General features: G+C 40.7%; 1 protein-coding gene across 4 annotated transcripts in view; it reads left to right on the plus strand.

Annotated features, from left to right (window-relative positions):
- kif26ab (kinesin family member 26Ab) overlaps window positions 1-19,138 on the plus strand; it is a 79,453-nt gene extending 60,315 nt beyond the window's left edge. For all 4 annotated transcript variants that reach the window (XM_055038386.1, XM_055038387.1, XM_055038389.1 and 1 more), the window contains 12 exons: window positions 1,937-2,120; window positions 5,228-5,440; window positions 6,787-6,880; window positions 8,195-8,457; window positions 9,201-9,384; window positions 10,015-10,174; window positions 10,440-10,602; window positions 11,429-14,672; window positions 15,385-15,578; window positions 16,707-16,730; window positions 16,988-17,138; window positions 17,236-19,138. In XM_055038386.1, the coding sequence (XP_054894361.1) occupies window positions 1,937-2,120; window positions 5,228-5,440; window positions 6,787-6,880; window positions 8,195-8,457; window positions 9,201-9,384; window positions 10,015-10,174; window positions 10,440-10,602; window positions 11,429-14,672; window positions 15,385-15,578; window positions 16,707-16,730; window positions 16,988-17,138; window positions 17,236-17,420 (5,059 nt within the window). In that variant the 3' untranslated portion in view covers window positions 17,421-19,138. The remainder of the gene's footprint in view (window positions 1-1,936; window positions 2,121-5,227; window positions 5,441-6,786; window positions 6,881-8,194; window positions 8,458-9,200; window positions 9,385-10,014; window positions 10,175-10,439; window positions 10,603-11,428; window positions 14,673-15,384; window positions 15,579-16,706; window positions 16,731-16,987; window positions 17,139-17,235) is intronic.
- The last annotated feature ends 609 nt before the right edge of the window (window positions 19,139-19,747 follow it).

The following is a 19,747-nucleotide window of genomic DNA, read 5'->3' on the forward strand; positions in this document are numbered from 1 at the left end:
ATGTATATATACCCATGCATGCTGCAGCATGCAGCCACGTGGACTCCTGCGTAGATTCGCCTTCCCTTTTTTTCTGGCTCACATCCATCTCTCCCATCTAGTCTTTATTCATTTTTTTCAGTCACATGCTATCGCACATAGGCAGCTCCCCAGGGAGACGCTTCTCCTGCAGCCTTCTTGGATGCAATAATTATTCCATCAGCCAGCAGCGTGTTCCATGATTGTGCTCTTCGGCTGTCGCTGTAGGGGGTGTTACAGTGAAGAGGGGAGTAGTAGAGATTGGGGGGGTTAGATTGTCACTACAGGCAGATAGGAGTAAGAACATGGTGAGGTTTTTCACAGCAGACCACCCAGTTCTGTCCAGAGGAGGCCAGAAGAGGAGTAATGGCCTGAGAGTGGACGCTGAGGAACTCCTGCTGACTTGGAGACGTGTAGTTTTATTTCAGTTTGATCACTGCCTTTCCCTTTTTTAAGAGTACCACCTGTAAAATCTAGGGTTGCATCGGTCAGGCGTTTCTTGGCCTAGATCAATGTCTGGCTGTCTTTATGGTCTGACTTGCTGGAATTCATAAAAGAATGAAAAAATAATTAAGGTTCTCTGAAAAAGAGTTTTGAATCCAATGGAAAATGAAAGAATTGCATGATGCTGAAATAATCTAAAACTAATTTTTGAGTTTTTAATGGCATCTGTATTTAAAAAGATGCTATAATCTAGATTAGTTCAATTATATTAGCTCGCTAATTGGTCTAGTTTAGGATGAAAGTGATGCCTGGTGCTCATTTCCTTTCCAAACCATGATTGTCTGTTTCTTGTGACCAGAAATGTTTCAGAACAAAACAGAAATGTTCTGTTTCAGAACATCTTGCAAGTGAAATCTTTCACTTAATAAATATATTATGTATTTACCTAAAAAAGGACTATTTTTGTAAGTATTGTAGGAACTTTAAGAGGATTTTCTATTGCAATCAATCAGTAATACGGAAGGAGACATTACACTGTGTGTGAGAAAGAGCTCTGTGGTTAAACTGGATGTACCTATTATTTCAATTTTGCTGTAATACCCCGTGTTCTTGTCTACTGATGTTCCACTCTATTGTGATAGCCTGAATTAACAATGAACCTAACTCTGCAAAAAAAAAAAGAAAGGAAAAAAAAGGAGAAATACACAGGCTCCTTTTGTTCCATGTCTGACTTCATCTCTAAACTTGAAACTCACACTGAAAATGGCAAACTTTTAGTATTTGCACTAAAAGTTCAGTTTTCAGCTGAGTGCACCAAACCTATTTCCAGGTGAATCTCTAATACGTCCGTATTGTATGACTTGATGTAAAGACCAGCTTCGGCTGCAAAATTAAACATTCCTAAGGAAAACTCATTCTTCTGCTGTGACTTGAATGATGAATGAACACGCTCTGTCACGAGTGCTTAGCCATCCTACAGTTACTAAGGCGACATGTGTTTCCCATCTGGTTGTCCTTCAGTAGTGCTCACCTGGCATGAACATGGCAGCCCGATTGTGTCTGATCAAGATAAGTGATTAGATTTCCTTTGTCTTCCAGCTATGACAGCCTACATTTAGCCCCCAGTGGACTGAGAAAGTTGACTGGTGATGATTTATATTACATTGTCGTAGTTTAAATAATGATTTTCAGCTGACACTGATTGCTAATTCCATGTGGTGAAATAATATAAGCTGGGAGATTGGAAAATAAGTGTGTTTTAATTATAAAAGGTAGGGAGTGGTTTCTTAGAAGAGAAATTTTAGTGGTTTTGTGTATGTTGGCAAACTAAAAGGGAAAGTGTTCACCTTTGTGGAGGTGGCATAGTATGAGTACGTGGCATGGCACCTCACGGAAACAAAGATTTCCTTAAGTATAACCTTTCTGGCTTGCTGGATCTAACCATACCTTCATTTCCCATTTTTTTCTTTTTTAGGGCAGCTCAGAAGCTTAACCTCTCCTCCAAACGGAAGAAACACCAACCCTCCCTGCTCCACCCACAGGAGCCCTCCATCTACCCAACTAATTTCAGCGGCATCCTGCAGGTCTCGCCACCCCCGACTCCACCATGTCTCCTCCGAGCCGTGTCCAAAGTGAAAGAGAACCCAGGGATGGGAAAGGTGAGAGCATGCGCACCGTAACACATTTTCTACTTATAATGCACACTGATGTATCCTTGTCCTCATCAACATCACACACACATACACAGACTCACAGAGAGACCCCTGTTTGAAGGGGTGAAATGCAGAGTGGAGACAGTCTGGTCTACAGGCAGCATGCCGTCTGGTCCAATTCATGCAGATTCAGTCAGATAAGCCTGTTGGAATGCCATGAATTCACTCAGTTTGTGGGACCAGCGTTCCTCTCTCAACACCAAGAGCCAGTAAAAGCTGTAATTCACATATCTGTGGTCACCACAACAGCGGGATTCCTGAATCCATTCTACATGTGGTGCACGGTGATGAAAGTCGGCCTGGCAGCTATAGGACAGTCATTAAACAAAGCTGTGCAAACAAGTCGCTCTTCCTTTGAGGTTTATTGGGTATTGTTTGTCTGAGCCGACGTCCTGTATTTATAAAGCAGAAGTCCCCCGAAACAAGATTAGATCCCACCTGGATAGGAAACCCTCGGTTCTGCTGCCAGGTATCCAGACGGTTGAAATTTTGCCTCATGTCGTAAATCACCTTTCAACATGCAGACGTTATAAAAAAAAAAAAAACTGTTAACAATCCCCTTCAAGTCCAAACAAGACCAGTGGTTTACATCTGCTCTGCTAACAGGACAGTTGAATTTTTATGAGATTTTATGATCTTTATAGCCTATCAGAGTGCAGCTTTATCTTACTAGTGAGCAAATACACCAATGCATCGTCTGATTTCTTTGTTGCCATCCAGAAAGGTTCTTGAAATAACAGTTTCACTTGCCCTCTCCATCTTGACTTTGCCTGCATCTGGTTTATATCAGCAGCGCTGTGACACTTGAGTGAATGGCTGGTTTCCATCAGCCGTATGTAGGTCATTTCCACTTCTCTGCTTCTTACCTGCAGACATTTATATATGGAGTCGTGCCAAGCAACACAAATGGATTTCAGAAAGGGATCAAGGTGCAGGGAAACCAAAACCATTAGCAGTGTGTTAAAATACTGTGGCTTTTAATATCTTTAATATTACTGCCAACATAAATAAAGCTGAGACATTAGCTTTTGTTTTTCTAATGATCTCAGCAGTCATATGTAGAAAATCAGTTTAAAAGTCTTTATTTGAATGTGTATGTAACAAAGAAAGATTTGAAGAAAGAAAGTTTGGCCTTGGCAAAGAAAATTAAGATGAAAGTGCCTTCCAAAAGATACTTGTTGAACATTTGTACAAGTTAACTGGTGAAAATGCATAACTTTAAACATTTTAACAAAAGAAATCCAAGACACTTGAAATATTCAGTTGTAAAAAATCACTTCACATTAATTTCTGTTGCTTCTCTATAAAATTCAATGAGGTTTGTGGTTGTAGTGTAACGATAACAAATGTTTGCAACATTGAATACTTCAGGAAGTATTTAATGTTGTTTGCAGAGTTTGAATACTTCAATAAAATGTTGCAAACTCACTCCAGCAACACCTTCTGTATGCAGCATTTGAAAGAACATTTATGTAGACGTCCTGTGGAATCCTTAGGCTGAACAGAACAGTCTTCACGACTGATTTGCATCTTGAATAAACTGACTTGTATAAAGGGTATTCAAACAATGTAAGAGTGAATGGGCCAAGAGATGAATGGACTGTTAAACACATCCCGAGAGTTGTTTCCATCACTTGTCAGTCACAGATATGTTTCCACATTGCCTTTGGAGAAATGCAAGTGAGAAATATCTGACCATCAGATTGTAAAGCAACATGGAGCTGTCCGGATTTCTGAAGAAGGGGTTTTGTAAATTGTAGTCATTTATAGCCAGACATGTTCAAACACAGCCACACAAATCACACACGATGCTTCTCTGCAGCAGGAAATTGTAAAATTCATCTGCTCTTGTCTGGAGGAGGTTGAACTGCGTACCACCAGGAGATTGGCTCCACTGCTGTGACATGAGCTGTCTCGTCAAAACCTCGCTCAGTCAACGCTTTAATGCATGGTCTGTCATCGTTTTCACTTTTCCATGCTGGCATGATGAACCGTACGCTGACCTGTGGAATTTGTTAAAACCGTAAAGCCCACTTGATGAATGTGAAGCCGCAATATGCAGCTGGGTGGCTTTCAGGCTTTTTAGCAGTGAACTGGCTTTTTCTGTGCAACTGAGGGCAAGGACAACAGAAGGAGGAGAGTGAGTAGGTGGAATAATGGAGGAGGTGTTGGGGGGGGGGGGGTGTAGATGCTGGTGCTCTCTCATGCTGTTGAGTTGCCTGCAGTCTAGAAAAACAACCTGGATTCGGATAATCCCACAGCAGGGCGTTTCACGCACATCAATTTCCACCGTTTTCAGCTATGACTTTCAATACTCACCTTGGTGCCTTTTACTAACACCATTAAGCAATGTGTTGGCCCATTGAGTTTCCCAGTCAATGCAAGACTTCCATGGTAGCCTGACTGTTTCAGCTCTGAAATAATCTGCATGGCGTCGGAGGACTCCTGATGCAAAATACACTAATACTGCTGTGACTATAGATTTCCATCGACAATAATATTTTGAGTCAAAAAGAAATGCCTTTTTTGTCCGAAACTTTAAATTAAGATTACAGCTAAAAAGAAAAAAAATCTGTCTGTATGTACTGCCAGTGGTTGACAAAACTGAGTCTGTTTTTATTTTTTTTATTTTTATGTTTGTTTGTTTTTGTCAATAAATTAATGTTTTGTTATTTTTATGAAGGCATACACTATGCATACGTTTTGTAAAATGTGGCGTTTTGTTTATATTGTTTGCAACATGCAAAAAAGTAAAAAGTTATTTTGTCCAAAAGAAAACAAAAAATGTTTTTCTGAATACCCAATTTATTAAAACAATTAATTAAAAAAATAACACAACATCCCCTCCAACAACACATTCAGAATGTTTAGTATGTTTTTTCCTCTTTTTTAGACGAGTAAAGGTTCTTAGACTTGAGTTTCTTCTCCACCTTCACACTGTACAAGAGATAAATCTCTGCTGACTCCATTTCCTCTTTTCTGTTTCATACATTTTGCACGTTCCCACTTTCTAATCCAGCTTTTTCCATCCTGGTTTTTGCTTATCCTTCTAGGTGAAAGTGATGATGCGAATCTGTCCGTCTCTGGAGGCTGCGGACTCCTCAGAGTCTCAGTCTTTCTTAAAAGTTGACAGCAGGAAAAAGCAGCTGACCCTCTACGACCCTGCATCCAGCCCACACTCCAGCTCAGGGCACAGGAGATCCGCCACTGTGGCCGTCCCAAAGATATTTGCCTTCGATGCTGTTTTTACCCATGATGCCTCGCAAGTAAGAGCCTCTATGCGTGTTCATGTGCGTGTGTTTTTTTTTAAGGTGTTAGGTGGCAATTTAGCTTCTCAAGGACGAAGAGACAATCTTTATGTTTGCAGGGTGTGACCAGGGGCTTAGAGAAAAATGCTTGTCTTGGGTCAGGGGGCAATCTTACCAGTGTGAGCCCAACAGCTGGGGCTTTTAAACTGTCTGAGGAATGATTTGAATCCACTCCGTTTATATCCAAACTCTATATCTAACCACACAACTCCCGCTGAGACACAAAAAAAGGTCAGCGTTATATTTACTGTATTGCAGAAGAGGATTAGACAAGCTTTCTACTTGGCACAGATTTGCAATTTAACATTAAGATTTATATCACCATTTATCCTTTTATTCGTTTTCCAAATAGCACAATAAACTCAAGTAAAGGAGGTTGTGATTACTGGTGTAGAGCAGCATATCCATAACAGAGAGAGCCCCAGATCTTCCATCATACCACCTACATGGAACAATTATTTTCCTAAGTATGGTGCTGATAGCTGAAGTCTAAATGTTTCTGCTGCAGAGCTGAAGCCAAGTTGCTGGATTGTGCCTCTGGGACGGCTCTGCTGGTGGCTAACAGCTACAGCAAGCTGTTCAGCTGTTACAGGTCTTGTTTGCTGTGTGATGTATGGTAAGGGCCCACTGCTCCCAGAGGGCCGATGCTGAAACAAAAATACACAGTGCAACCTTCACAAAAACATACCTGAGTAATAGAAATTCCTCACTTGGTATCTCATTTTTACAACTTTTCCTTTCCAATCCAGATCAGGCTATAATCTGCTTGGTAAAAAAAAAAATGTAGAAAAAATTAAAATGTATCATGAACAACTTTGTGTTTTCTTCTCCTGGACTCGAGTTGATACTTTCCTTATATTAAATATTCCATGTGTTTAAAAAAGTGTTTCGAAGAGAGATATTGCAGGTGATGAGAACTCCACCCTCGTCACCCATTTGCTTACACGGAGCTAACTCATATTTTCTACAAAGATACTATGACAGCAAAAATTGTGTTTGTTTCTAAAGGTTTGTTTTTAAAACTGGAAATGAATTTGTGTACTACAGTATTGCATCAGACAAGACAGATTAAGGTGAGACATCATCCATGTATGGTACTCACTTTGTTTTTTTAAAAGTAGGCGTGGCCACAAAGGCTTTTTTGTGAAGAAGAGATTTTTAAAACGGGTTGATTGTGGTTCATTTATGTTTTATACTTCCAAAATCAACATGCTTCTTGGTATTTGCCCTGTTTTATTTTATTGTTTTAGACGTGTCACATCTAGACTTTGACAGTGACAAGTATATGTTTCACTCTCTCACAGGCTGAGGTGTGCTCAGGGACAGTGGCTGAGGTCATCCAATCTGTAGTGAACGGAGCAGACGGCTGCATCTTCTGCTTCGGCCAAGTCAAGCTCGGTAAGCTCCTCCACCGGCAACAGATTAGACAACAGCCTTTGTTAGTCTCAGGGAAAAAAACTCTCATTGCTCTTTGTTAGCTACGCTTGATGTCCACAATTGGCTTAGCAGTGCACTGGGGTGAGTCAAGGAATCGGAGATTGGAGGGAAGAAAGAATTGGTTTGAGGTGGGGGGGTTGAGGGCTAAAGTGCTGCGTACAAGCTTCAGGGCTCAGTCTCTAATTAAAATCTTAGTAATTGGTCCAGCCAGTCCTCCTAGGATGAAGAGCGTGCTTCTCTCTTGGTGCTGTTAGCTATAATTTTCCACAGAATGACTGCTTCTGGAATAAGTCCTTGGATTAGCATTTGATTTTACTTTAACTTTATGTTACCTCTGATGCCCCGCACCAGTCATTTTCTTTTCCTTCACTAATTGTTAAACCTTGTAACCTTCAGATAATTTCCATGTGGTTTAAAACGCTCGCCAATTAAAGACAGCCGGCATAATATTTGCAGCTTCAAATTACAGGCCTCAGAACACTACCTGTACCCCGTAAGACCTCCACATCTTGTTAGGTCAGAATCCCAAACCCAAATGGGTTGTATTGGGATTGAATGGGACAAACTCAAAGTAACACATAATTGCCAATTAGAAGAAAATTAACATGGGATTCAAGAATCTGCAAAGTGTGCATTTGGACTTTTTTTCTAATTATCCAAAATCATAATTGAATTCCAACCCAAGCCTTTGACTTTGCATCTGAGATAAAATCTCATCCCCTAACAGGAGAAAACCTGTTAGGGGCTGAAAAACACTGAGGTGAAGGATTGCATTCCAACAACCCTAAAAATACATCCAGAGCTACAATGGAATGGGTATGATTAAAGTATATTTAAGTGAATGAACGATCCAGTCAAAGTCCAGCCCAAGATCTGTTGCAATATCTCTGGTAGGACTCGGTAATCATGTCCACATACATCTTCCATGAAAATTGGGGCCTAAGCTATTTTGAAAAAATGATTTAGATAAAAATTATCTTTCCATGTGCAAAGCTGGTTAAGATTTACTTATACTAACTGCAAAGGTGGTGCCATACTACATAGATTATTAAAATAAGATTTAATTTCACCAATAGGCACTACTTTGCATTGGTGTTTTGCATAAAATCCCAATACAAATTATTTCATTTGCCATTGTAATGTGATAAAATGCAAAAAAAAAAAAAAAAAAAAAAAAAAAAAAATCAAGGTTCAGAAATACAAGCCATTTTTTATGTGAGAATAAATGTTTCTAGTTAAATTTCCATTTTTATCCCTTTCTCTTTAACTCAACAGGCAAAACATACACCATGATTGGCAAAGACAGCTCCACTCAGAGCTTGGGCATTGTGCCCTGTGCTATTTCCTGGCTCTTCAAGCTCATCAACGAGCGCAAGGAGAAGACGGGCACTCGCTTCTCAGTCCGTGTGTCTGCTGTGGAAATCTTTGGGAAAGACGAAGAGCTGAAGGACTTGTTGTCTGAGGTGTCAACAGGCAGTCTGCAGGAGGGCCAGTCCCCGGGAATCCATCTGAGAGAGGATCCCATCTGTGGCACTCAGGTGAGTATTGCTATAGCTCTTCACTCTTCCTTTGTTCACTGATCCTTTCACTCTCTCCGTGGGTTCCAGTGTTATCCGAGTATTGATCTTTTTTTCTATGATCCACCTCTCTTTTTTCCTCCAAAGAGATTTTAAGTTTCTTGTTAGTGCGTCTGTGTGAGTTTCTCTTTCATTCCACATCTCCCAGGACTTCCCGGTTATCTGTCTCGATTATGCTTCTTCTGTCCATGTTTAATGTATAAGCCAAACTCATCTATGTTATTGATAGCTTTCTTCTCTCTCATGCGGACTCTCCTGTCAGCATCTATTATGGATGAATAAGAATCAGGCCTCTATAGCACAATAGAAGTAATACTGGGGGATGGTAAGAACTGGATGTTTGAAGGTGTTCACAGGTGTTTCTGACAGATGTTGTTTTTGGGGCAACTGTGGACTTTGACTTCAAAGGAAATGCAGTCCTCTGAAGCTTGTCTTCCTCTCAGCAGCCACGCGTGGGCTTCTGTATGATCTCTTCTACCTTCATTCTTGTCCACTCCCTTTTTTATATTTGTATCCTACCACTACCATCTCCTACCTTACCTCTCTCAATCCTTCTCCTTCTGTGTGCATATCTGCTGTTTTAATTGCCCCGGAGACACACTCTAATGTATGCTGGGGCCCAATTAACAGGCTCCTATCCTTTTCTGCGCCTGCATTTTTACACCTTCTTTTGCTCACATCACCATTGCTCTTTAACCTTGTAGCTCCAGAACCAGAGCGAGCTTCGAGCCCCAACTGCTGAGAAAGCTGCCTTCTTCCTGGATGCAGCCCTCGCCGCGCGCAGCACCAGCAGGCCAGATGCAGATGAAGATGAAAGGCGCAACTCGCACATGCTGTTCACACTACATATTTACCAGTATCGCATGGAGAAAAGCGGCAAAGGAGGAAGTTAGTATTTCTGTAAAATCTTCAAGCCTCCACGCTGACTTTTGAGGCATTCACTTTACAGTAAAAATGTGAATTTTCCTGCACCGCAATTGATAAAAAGAGTGTATTTGTCTTGAAAATAAATAATTATTTGATAACTGTTCATATGATGTGCTTGATTTGAGAAGGAATGCCTTATTTCATATCTAAATATAAAATCGTTAATTTAATTTATTCGTTCATTAGAATAAATATTTAATCCTGATTGTGATGGATTTATTATTATTTTCACATAACATAAACAAACACAGAGTTATATATTTTTTAGGAATCCAGCTGGTTGGATTAAGAGTGGTCTTATTAGCTACACTGATGTAGCTATTTCCATTTGTTAGTTGGTAGATTTAGCAGTTTCAGATGTAGAGAGCTTTGGATATTGTTTTAAACTTCTCCACAGACTTACTGATCTATCTGCTCTATTTTTTTGCTTTCATAAAGCTGGTTGTTCTGTAACTGAATGACCTCAGTGGGAATCTTTCTCCTAAACAAACTGGACAGTTAACACAGTGCTATGTTGCTACTGTCACAGTAACTTCAAAAGGGGAATGTCTTTGTTCTGCTTACCTGGTTCCCCTTCTTCCATTGGCACAGTGTCGGGTGGACGGAGCAGACTGCACCTTATTGATTTGGGAAGCTGTGAAAAGGTCCTGAGCAAAAGCAGAGATGGAGGTGGAGGCATGTGTCTTTCCCTGAACGCACTGGGAAACGTCATAATGGCTTTGACAAATGGAGCAAAACATGTACCTTACAGGTAAGAAAACCATAATTGATTATGGGTTTGTTTCAGTGCATGGGTTGATAATTTATTTTCCTTTAGACAGTAATTTTTCCTTGTGTAACACAAGATTGTAATCGTATTTTAAGTATTAAAAGATTAACAGTTTGTCACCTGGGAGGTTTTTTCACTTCATGTATTAAGGACTCTTCCCCAGACAGCAAAACACATCAGTTACTTTTGTCATTGTTTAAAACATGACAGGGCCGCTTGCTGATAGCAACTTTAATTCATTCTCTAGGGACAGCAAACTAACAATGTTGCTGAGGGAGTCTCTTGGCAACATCAACTGCAGAACCACCATGATTGCCCATATCTCAGATTCCCCAAACCACTATGCTGATTCACTCAACACAATCCAGCTGGCTTCTCGTATTCACCGTATGAGGAAGAAGAAATCAAAGGTATGCTCTATATACATAAGACTGCATTCCTTTTAGCTTTTTGTTGCTATGGTATTTGCCATAAGAACAATTTATCTGACTGTTTTGTACTTATGAAAAAGTAGTTTGTCACCAATATAAGAACTTGTCATGGTCAGTTTTGTTGTCTTCTTAAGGTGTAAATTTATTTTTAATCAAGATAAAATCTGCATCAAGATGAGATTGTTACACATGCACCCAAATAATTCTCCATATCATAGATTAAGTTTTTCTCAGCTTCTCTGCATGTAATCGATAGCACTGCCTAAGTAAATGTGATTAGGGAAAGTTAATGAGGCCCAATTGCAACCTGTATTTATTTGGTTGTGGTCCCAGTGATGATCATTATGCTGTTTAGATACAGCAATTTGTTTTACTGACATTAATTTCCACGTGTCTATTGATTTGTACTTTTAACCTTTAGATAAATATTGACATGCAGTGTGAAATATGTTGAAATATTAAAAACCCATCTGCAATCCATCATAACAGTTAAAAAGGTTTTATAAAAAAAATACAATGGTCATCACATTAATGTTTTAGACCAATAAAATGTCAGCTGCTGTAATTATTACACAAAATGTACACTGAGGGATGGCAACAGCCTTCATCGCTACAAGCAGTAATTGCAGGATACTAATTCCTTTGTAAGTTTGAAAGATGAACATCAGTGTACACAAACCATGCACTACACCAAGTGACTTAAATGTAGGACTTGAAACTGATTCTTTGTACTGCTTCCTTTTCAAGCAGCTAATGCTCTTTCTAATAGCAATCTTATATGTTTTGGTTTTGCTCTTCTTTGAAGTATGCATCCAGTTCATCTGGAGGGGAAAGTTCCTGTGAGGAAGGGAGAGTTCGACGGCCACCACACTTAAGACCTTTCCACCCTCGGACAGTAGCCCTGGATCCAGACCTGCCAGCTCTGCTCAGCGACCCGGAATACTCTTCAAGCAGTGAACAATCTTGTGATACCGTCATTTATGTCGGACCTGGGGGAACTGCAATTTCAGATAGAGAGCTTAGTGACAATGAAGGCCCACCTGCCTTTGTTCCCATTATCCCCTCGCTTAACAAGAAGAGATCTGCAAAAGAAGGACCTCAGGATAGAGACCAGTTCTTTAAGTGCAACACATTTGCTGAGCTGCAGGAGAGATTGGAGTGTATAGATGGTAGTGAAGAGCCCACTGCCTTTGTTGGAGAAAGCAAGAGAAACCAGGCTAGCCCTAAAACAGAAAAATCCAAGGAAAACCAAGTCTGTAATTCACCAAAGACTGGAGTAAATCTTTACAACAACCAAGAGGGAATCTCAACTAAACAAGCTATCCCTATTCAAATATCCTGCAGTGCCAATGTTATACCCAAACTTGATGCCAACAAGAGACAATGCATGCCTTCAGAAAGGGTTCCAGCAGAGATTGTCCAAAATGTATGCAGAACCAGTGCAGATGGTGAGAAGGTACTCACTGAAAGCCAGGTCACCACAAATAGATCAACACCTCCCATAGCCATAAGCTTGGAGCCTGTAGTAAGGGAGAAAGTTTATCCCAACAAGAAAGCTTTGCCGAAGCCAGCTCCACCTCCTTCACAACAAATAGAAAATCCTGAAAAAGGAGAACGATCAGGCACCAGGATGCCACCGGTGGGAATGAGCCACCAAGCTGTTAAAAGAAGGGACCCTTGCATATCGCCTTTGCTGAGAGCACCTGTAGAGGTGTGTCAAGTGCGCTCAACTTTAAGGGAAAGGTGTTTGGATCGAGATATTCTTAGAGCTACTGTCACCCTACAGCAGCCAGTGGAGCTGAATGGGGAGGATGAGTTAGTGTTTACTGTTGTGGAAGAGCTCTCCATTGGCAGTATTGTAGATAAGGGTCGACCATCAAGCATTATTAGCTTTAACAGTGACTGCTCACTTCAGGCTCTGGCCTCTGGTTCTAGGCCTGTCAGCATCATCAGCAGCATCAATGATGAATTTGATGCCTACACATCAACTGTGGGAGGATCTGAGGTCAACATTGCCATGGTGACACCCACCCAGGAGTGCTCAATGGAGAGTATAGACAGCAGGGGTTCGTCTATCAGTTCTTGGTTGAGTGAGGTCAGTGTCTGCACCTTGGAAAGTGAAGGGGCCCATTCAACAGATGTTTTCCTTCCACAGGCCCAACACATAGGGCCAGAGTCCACCTTTTTCTTTGATTCCCTTGAAATGTTTCATTGTATGTCATCTCCAAGAGATGCCAAGAGCTCCTTAAATGACAGTGGATTCAGTTTTTCTGAACAAGACAGTAACAGTGCCACATCAAGTAAACTGTCATTGACGAGATGCCCCCAATCCCCAGAATCAACCAAAGGGTCCCTTCGATTTACTTCTAAATTATCCAAAGCTCACTCAGTGAGCTCCCCTCCACTTCTACAGGGCTCCTCGATTGTCCACTCTAGTCTTCCCAGGAAGATTAAACCTACCTCATCCATCTCTCATAGCAGTAGCAGTAGCAGCAACAGCAGTAGAGATCCACCGAGGCAAGAAGCTAAACAGGAGGATCCCTGGCAGGGCGTCAACAACCACGCAGAACCTCAGACGTCTGACAGCAGCACCAGCAGATTTCTCAGAAACCCTCCCTCTGGTGTCTTTTCCAGCAAAGCATCTAGCAACAGCAACAGTGTACCTCACCCTCCCAAGGTGCAGGGCTCTACCTCATCCCAGAGAGTGGTTGATGGCTGTGAGAAGTCAGCTACCAGAAATCCACCCAGCAGAATGCCTCAGCTGAGGCGAGGAGCCACCACCCTGGGAACGGTGCCTGTTATTCATTCCTCTTCCGATCACAAGGGAAGTCAAGATATTGTTTCATCTTCTGGAAGCCTTAAATTCTCCTCGCTAGGGAAAAACAACAAGGCTAATTCACAGAAAACAAGTAATCTCCCAAAGCCTGGTTGCACCTCACCACCTCCTCCTCCAGTTAGGAAATCAAGCCTTGATCACAAGACTAAGATTTTGCTGCCCCAAAGTGCCTTAAAGTCAGCATATGGAGAGGCAATGAGGACCTATGGGGGAAGGGCAGCTGTATCAGAGGATGAACTTGAGGTACACCGTAAAGCAGACTCTACCAATTTCAAAACCTCCAGCCTCAACACAGCCAAAGTTACCTCTAGCCTGAAGGCCAAAGGTCCTAAAGGAGAGGTTGGTCTGCATTACGGCAGCCAAATGTCACTTGAAAGGTGTGAAAGCCTTTCTCTCTCTGGCTCCAGAGCTACACTTAGCAGGGAAAACAGTGGAGCAAGTCTGGGTAGCAAATCCAACAAGTCAATTCCAAGATTTGGTATTCCTAATTCATCTAGTTCTCCGATAGCTTCCTTCCAATCTACTCAAAGTGGTGGAAACAATATTAAGCCAAGTCAGGCTAAAACCGCTGTAAATACGAGAGCATTAGGAGCAGTTAATGGAAATAAAGCACGGTCCCTATCAGCCAACAACTCCAAGGGCCTCAGCACCTCTACTAAATCTTTGGCCTCTCCCGTGACCCGGAATACTAATGCCAACCTCCCACCATCAGGTCGAACATCAGGCTCTCGGACTACTACTCCAGTCCAAAATAAACCTGGCAGAGGGACTATCATGGGCACAAAGCAGGCTATTAGGGCCGCAAACAGTCGTGTCAGCGAACTTGCAACAGGGAACATATCAGGAAAGCATGGGAGAGGTTCAGGAGATTCAGACAGCGGGAATGACAGTGGAGTAAATGTGGCTGATGACAAGTCTCCCACAACCATGATACCTTCTCCGTACAGTAAAATCACTGCACCCAGACGGCCTCAGCGCTATAGCAGTGGTCATGGCAGTGACAACAGCAGCGTGCTGAGTGGTGAGTTGCCTCCAGCCATGGGCCGCACAGCTCTGTTCTACCACAGTGGAGGCAGCAGCGGATATGAGAGCATGATGAGGGACAGTGAAGCCACAGGTAGTGCTTCGTCTGCCCTTGACTCCATGAGTGAAAGTGGGATTTCTTCTTCAGGCAGAGCAAGGAGCTCCAAGTATCCCAAGAAAAGAGCTAATGGTAAGAAAAATAACAGATGTAATGGACGCACAGAGAATAACAGAAAAAAGACATAAGTTGTTGGTTTTTGTCCACAAAATGAAAGGCTATTGGTTGAAGACCACAAAGCATGCAAGAAACTGCAATATTGTTATGGACATGTCAAGTTTACTGCTTTGGCCATCCTAAAAACATTGCCAGAATGTAGTGATTCAAGTCAAAATGGAACACATAAAAAACTTGTGCTTTGTTTACTCTTCTGTGGAATTGAATAATGCAATGATGTCTCTAAAAAAGACAGTAGGGCACCTGCTGCTCATTCTATGCTGGATTTCTGACCTACACCTCAAAAATTTGTCATATTTTATTAGTCTTAAGTTTAAACAATGTCCTGGTTCCCTTTTTTTAAAGTATAGATTTTGAAACCCTTTCTATTGACTCCAAAAACTGGTATTAAGCATGGCAGCTGACCCTTTAGCTGTTCACTCATTCAAACCACTGCAACATTACTGTTTCCTGCAGCCTTTCTGTAAATATGGTTAGATTAGTTCATTTTTGTCTTGGCTATTCAGTTGTTTTAATTTGAAACAATTCTTCAATGACGCTTACATGTTATTCTTGTAATGCACTTTATTTACCTGTGAGACACTTTGGATAGCATTGTGTAAGCTTGCCTTGTCCTTAACCAAATATAGAAAATGCTTATCTAACTGCATGGTATGCATTTTTCAAGGCTTCCAGAGAAGGCGACTTATTCCTGCACCCCTGCCAGACACGTCGTCCTTGGGGAAAAAGGTGGCCCCAGCAGGCCAGTGGGTGGACTTGCCTCCTATGTCTGGACAGTTGAAAGAGCCCTTTGAGATCAAAGTATATGAGATTGATGATGTGGAACGGCTCCAAAGACGGCGTCAGGAGGAAACCACAGAGGTGAGCAGAGGGTCAAACCAGACTGTTTGCAGCTCATGTTGCTAAACCTTTGTCATGTCTGGGTGAAGGGCTTGTGACTTCTGCTTGTTAAGCCTGTTTTGCAAGTGCAGCATTATTGCCACTCATACTCAAGATGTGCCACCACGATTTGCAGGACTTTGTGGAAATAACTTGAATCTTTTCCATCTAACTTCCTTTTAACAAGTAGGACAAGAATAATATGCCCCAGACGTTTGACCTTCAGTTAGCTCAGCAGCAAATCCTGGTGTTAAAATGTCTGTGTCCAGACTTTGTGCTTGGTATTTTGGTAGCATTCCCCATGAATGTCAGAAGTCTAGTGTACTGATAAGGGTTTTCTGATTTGAATGTGAGAAAACCAGGGAAGTGTGTAAAAATGAAAGCAAAAGACAGACATTAATAGAGTGACCATGTGAACAAATGCAAATACATCCTCACTTTACGAAATTAACTGCCGAATGAATTCTCCCGTTAGCTTTCTTTTAATCTTTTGTTGAAAACATTAAATATGTTTCTTAAAAAAGAATACCTTGATTGAAAAATATTAACAACTAATCAGAAAAACCATTACACTGTTACACAAGAATTCACACACTTAACATTTTCTCATACTACAACTACAACCTTCAGGGTATTTTTGTGGGATTAGATTAAAACCTAAATTTTTAATTTTTTATTTTGGTATACTTCAATAAAATCCAGAACTCACCTAAATACAGTAGAAAGATTAACCCTGCACTTCATTCATTCCTCAAGTGAAACAAGGTGGAGGAATCATCATGCTGTGGCAATGTGTTTCTTCTACAGTGTTAGGAAAGGAATATGAATGTAAGGCAATTCAGAATGACGTCATGCTAAGCTTTTTGTTGTTCTGTTACAACAAAGCCCATTATAATATATATTGTAGTTTGTTATTGAAGTCAATTAAATATTTTTTTCAGGCACTGTATATTTTTTCTGTTCTGTTGCTTTAGTCAGAGGTAATGATGTGATTTTCTTTTGCAGACTTGCAAAATCTTACTGCACGCTACTTCTAAAACAATATTTATACACGGTTTTACACATGGTTATCATTTACTGATCCAACATTTTTGTCTCAATTTCTTGCAGCAACCCTACCAAGAAGTTGAAAAGGTATGTTTGTTTTTCATATTGGCTGAGATTCTGTATTAAACAAATCTAATTGGATGCTTCATTTAAAATATAACTCTTTCAATATGCAGTTTGTGGTCAAGATAGACAGAAAAAGGAAATATGCAGGCTTGATTCAAAGTACTTACTTTACTGATTTACTCTTCACAATTAGAAATTGGTTGTTTACTCTCTCTTAACGGACTCTACAGAATCTTCTGGTTACTGCAATAAATAATCCCATTTTTATCCTATTTTAGGGTCTGGTGTATTTTAACAGCAAGTGGAGGTTGCTAGAGAGAAGGCAACAGCAGGTGAGAGAATTAAGAGCAAAGCATCAAGTGTTGTTGGAGGAGCTAGAGGACACAAAGGTTCGACTAATGATGGATCCGAGCAAGTGGGTTGGAGAATGTAAGTCACTGTTACTTTTGGTGTACTGATATTTCAGTCCCTAGCCTAAAAAATACATTTGTTTTAAGCCCTAAGACGAGATCTCTTGTCTCATCAGTTGACGTGGACCAGAGTATGGATAAAGAGTCTCCAGAGTACCTAGAGGCCTTGGCACAGGCCACAGAGGAGTTGGAGTTTTGCGTCAATCTTTGCAAGTCCCACGTCATGATGGTGACATGTTTCGACATCAGCATGCCGTCGACACCCGGCACTCAAGAGGGACTGCGGGAAGTTGAAGTCTGAGGACAAAAGCAAGTAGGAATCTAAAAGAAAGTGGAAGTGAGAAGAAAAAGGTAGAAGAGATGTAGCAGTCAGTCTATAGATATCACTGGAATGAAGTACAAAAGAGACAGATGGGGGACAAGAGCGGAGCTTTACTGAAAAACATAGGAGATCTCGACCATCTGAGCTACAGTGCCTCGTTGTCTAGGACAGAGGAATGAAGCGTGAGCACAAACGCTGTTGTCTTCATGGCAAAGCAGTGGCTATCACTTACTGAAAAGTTGACAAACACCCTGAAGTGCCTTTATTAATGTTCTTTTTGAGTCATTATTTTTCATACGACGCAGGTGTTAACCTGAACATAACCCTGAACACGTTGCTTTTAAGAAAAAAATATTTTATACCGCATTGTATAGCGTATTTAAATGAATGTGTGGTGTGTACAATTAACCTTTTTTTTTAAGTGGGAAAAATAAAGAAAAAATAAGAAGCAATAAGCTAATGTTATTGCGGTCCCAGACTTTGCCTTTTCTCTTGTTTCTAACCTCAAGTCAGCATTTTCCCCATGGTCATTCAACCTCTTGCGCCTTAATTTCAATTTGTATTCCTGTAGTTTTCTAGACGTTCAAACTGGACAGTATTATTTCATCACAGACCGCCTTTCCTCCTGTCAGCTGGCCTGTAAAAGCTCACAGGATGGAAATGATTTGTTTTCCCTACAGTTGCCTTTATCAAAATGGGTCTCTGTGGATCAGCTGGTGTGTTTGATGGCAAGCAAAGTTTATTTGAAATGTGCTAACTGATGTTTATTTCCCTGGAAATCAAAAAAATGAAGCCAAAACAATCAGAAAGGCACTGTGATGGACATTGAGAGATTTTTCCACCCTAAGTTGTGACAGTAGGTCTATGGATGCTCTTCTTTGAGCCTTATTTCTCTGCAAATGGTTTGGACTATGTAATGTAAGACACAAATGAGACCGCGCCAACGTGCCAGCCTCTTCCTGTACAGTATTGTTCCTAAACAGTGCATTTCCCAAGTGCTACCAAGCCTCAGTTCTATGCATTCCAGCACATTTACACTGTAACTACTTTAAGGTCCTCAGCAGCAACGTTAATCTTTATCTGCAACAAGACTGTTTAGAAAAAAATGGCAACATTTAAGAAGCATCTCCCACAATGACTAAATCTGCTTCCTCTCGTGAAAGAATGCAGAAATGGACGGTGACTGTAGCGGTGCCCAGCAAAAATCAATCATATCTGCTCTTTGAAGCCACCCAAACGCGTTTATGAATCAAATGGCTGACACACAGAGAAGAAGAGAGATCTGAGAGAATGATTGTTCCAAAAACATGAAAAACCAGACTGGTAACGATTTATCTTGGTGTGCTTGTTTTGTCTCATTTTACAAAGATGTGCTCTCTCAGGCCCTCACAGAAGATGCTGCATGAGATTTTTTAACCATTTTTACAGATGATTTCTACTCCATTTTTACCATTCTAATTTTTTACAATAATTTCGGTTTTCACTAAGGAAGAGGGTGGGCTCATGAATAAAAAAACAAAAAAACAAACAGACCTTCTTTTTCAAAATGTGACAATATGTGAGGTCTCGTTTCATATCAAAACCCATATTTTCTAAGATCTTTGTTTTTGTATAGGATTTTCAAACCTTGTGTATAGATGTATAATATGGCAGCTTGTGTTTTTTCCCAGTATCTGTGAATAAAATGTTTCTTCTTACAGATGTGAACAAGTTTGATCATTTCATCATCCAAAACTGAAGGGCCTTTGACCCTTCAAATCCAGACAGGTGGGAACTTGGGCTACTGAATTACAAGAATTTGTCTTCTTTCACAGAATCACCTCAAATCTGCTTAAATCATTTTTGCTCTATAAAGCAATACTGAAGCAAAGTTGGCAGGCAAGAAAATTCTCCAAGGAATCCTACATTGGCTCTGTAAGGTTATTTCCGGGAAACAACAGAGAATTCAAAGTTAAAGCCCAAATTTTTGCAGCCAGATGAAGAATAAGGGACACAAAGTCTCACCTGATGTGAGTGTGAAAGGTGTGGCAGGCGCACGCTCAAAACATGTGAGCAATGACTTGTGAAAAGCTGCTTAAAAAGAAACAGTAGCATGAAAAAGTGCTTAAGTGTAAATGCTGAAGGTACACACAAAAGCAAGCATAATTACCTTTACGAATTGATCTCTGACTTGACTATCAATAAGTGACAAAAATGGGATGTTTAGATACCTTCTTGCTGAGGAACATGTGGTAGTTGCCTTTGATCACAGTTTCATTGTCTATCACCAGAAAGTACATTTTCACTTTTTAGGCATTTTATTTTAC

Source organism: Poeciliopsis prolifica, unplaced genomic scaffold (assembly GCF_027474105.1).
Source record: "Poeciliopsis prolifica strain line A6 unplaced genomic scaffold, Auburn_PproV2 SCAFFOLD013, whole genome shotgun sequence".
NCBI lineage: Eukaryota > Metazoa > Chordata > Actinopteri > Cyprinodontiformes > Poeciliidae > Poeciliopsis > Poeciliopsis prolifica.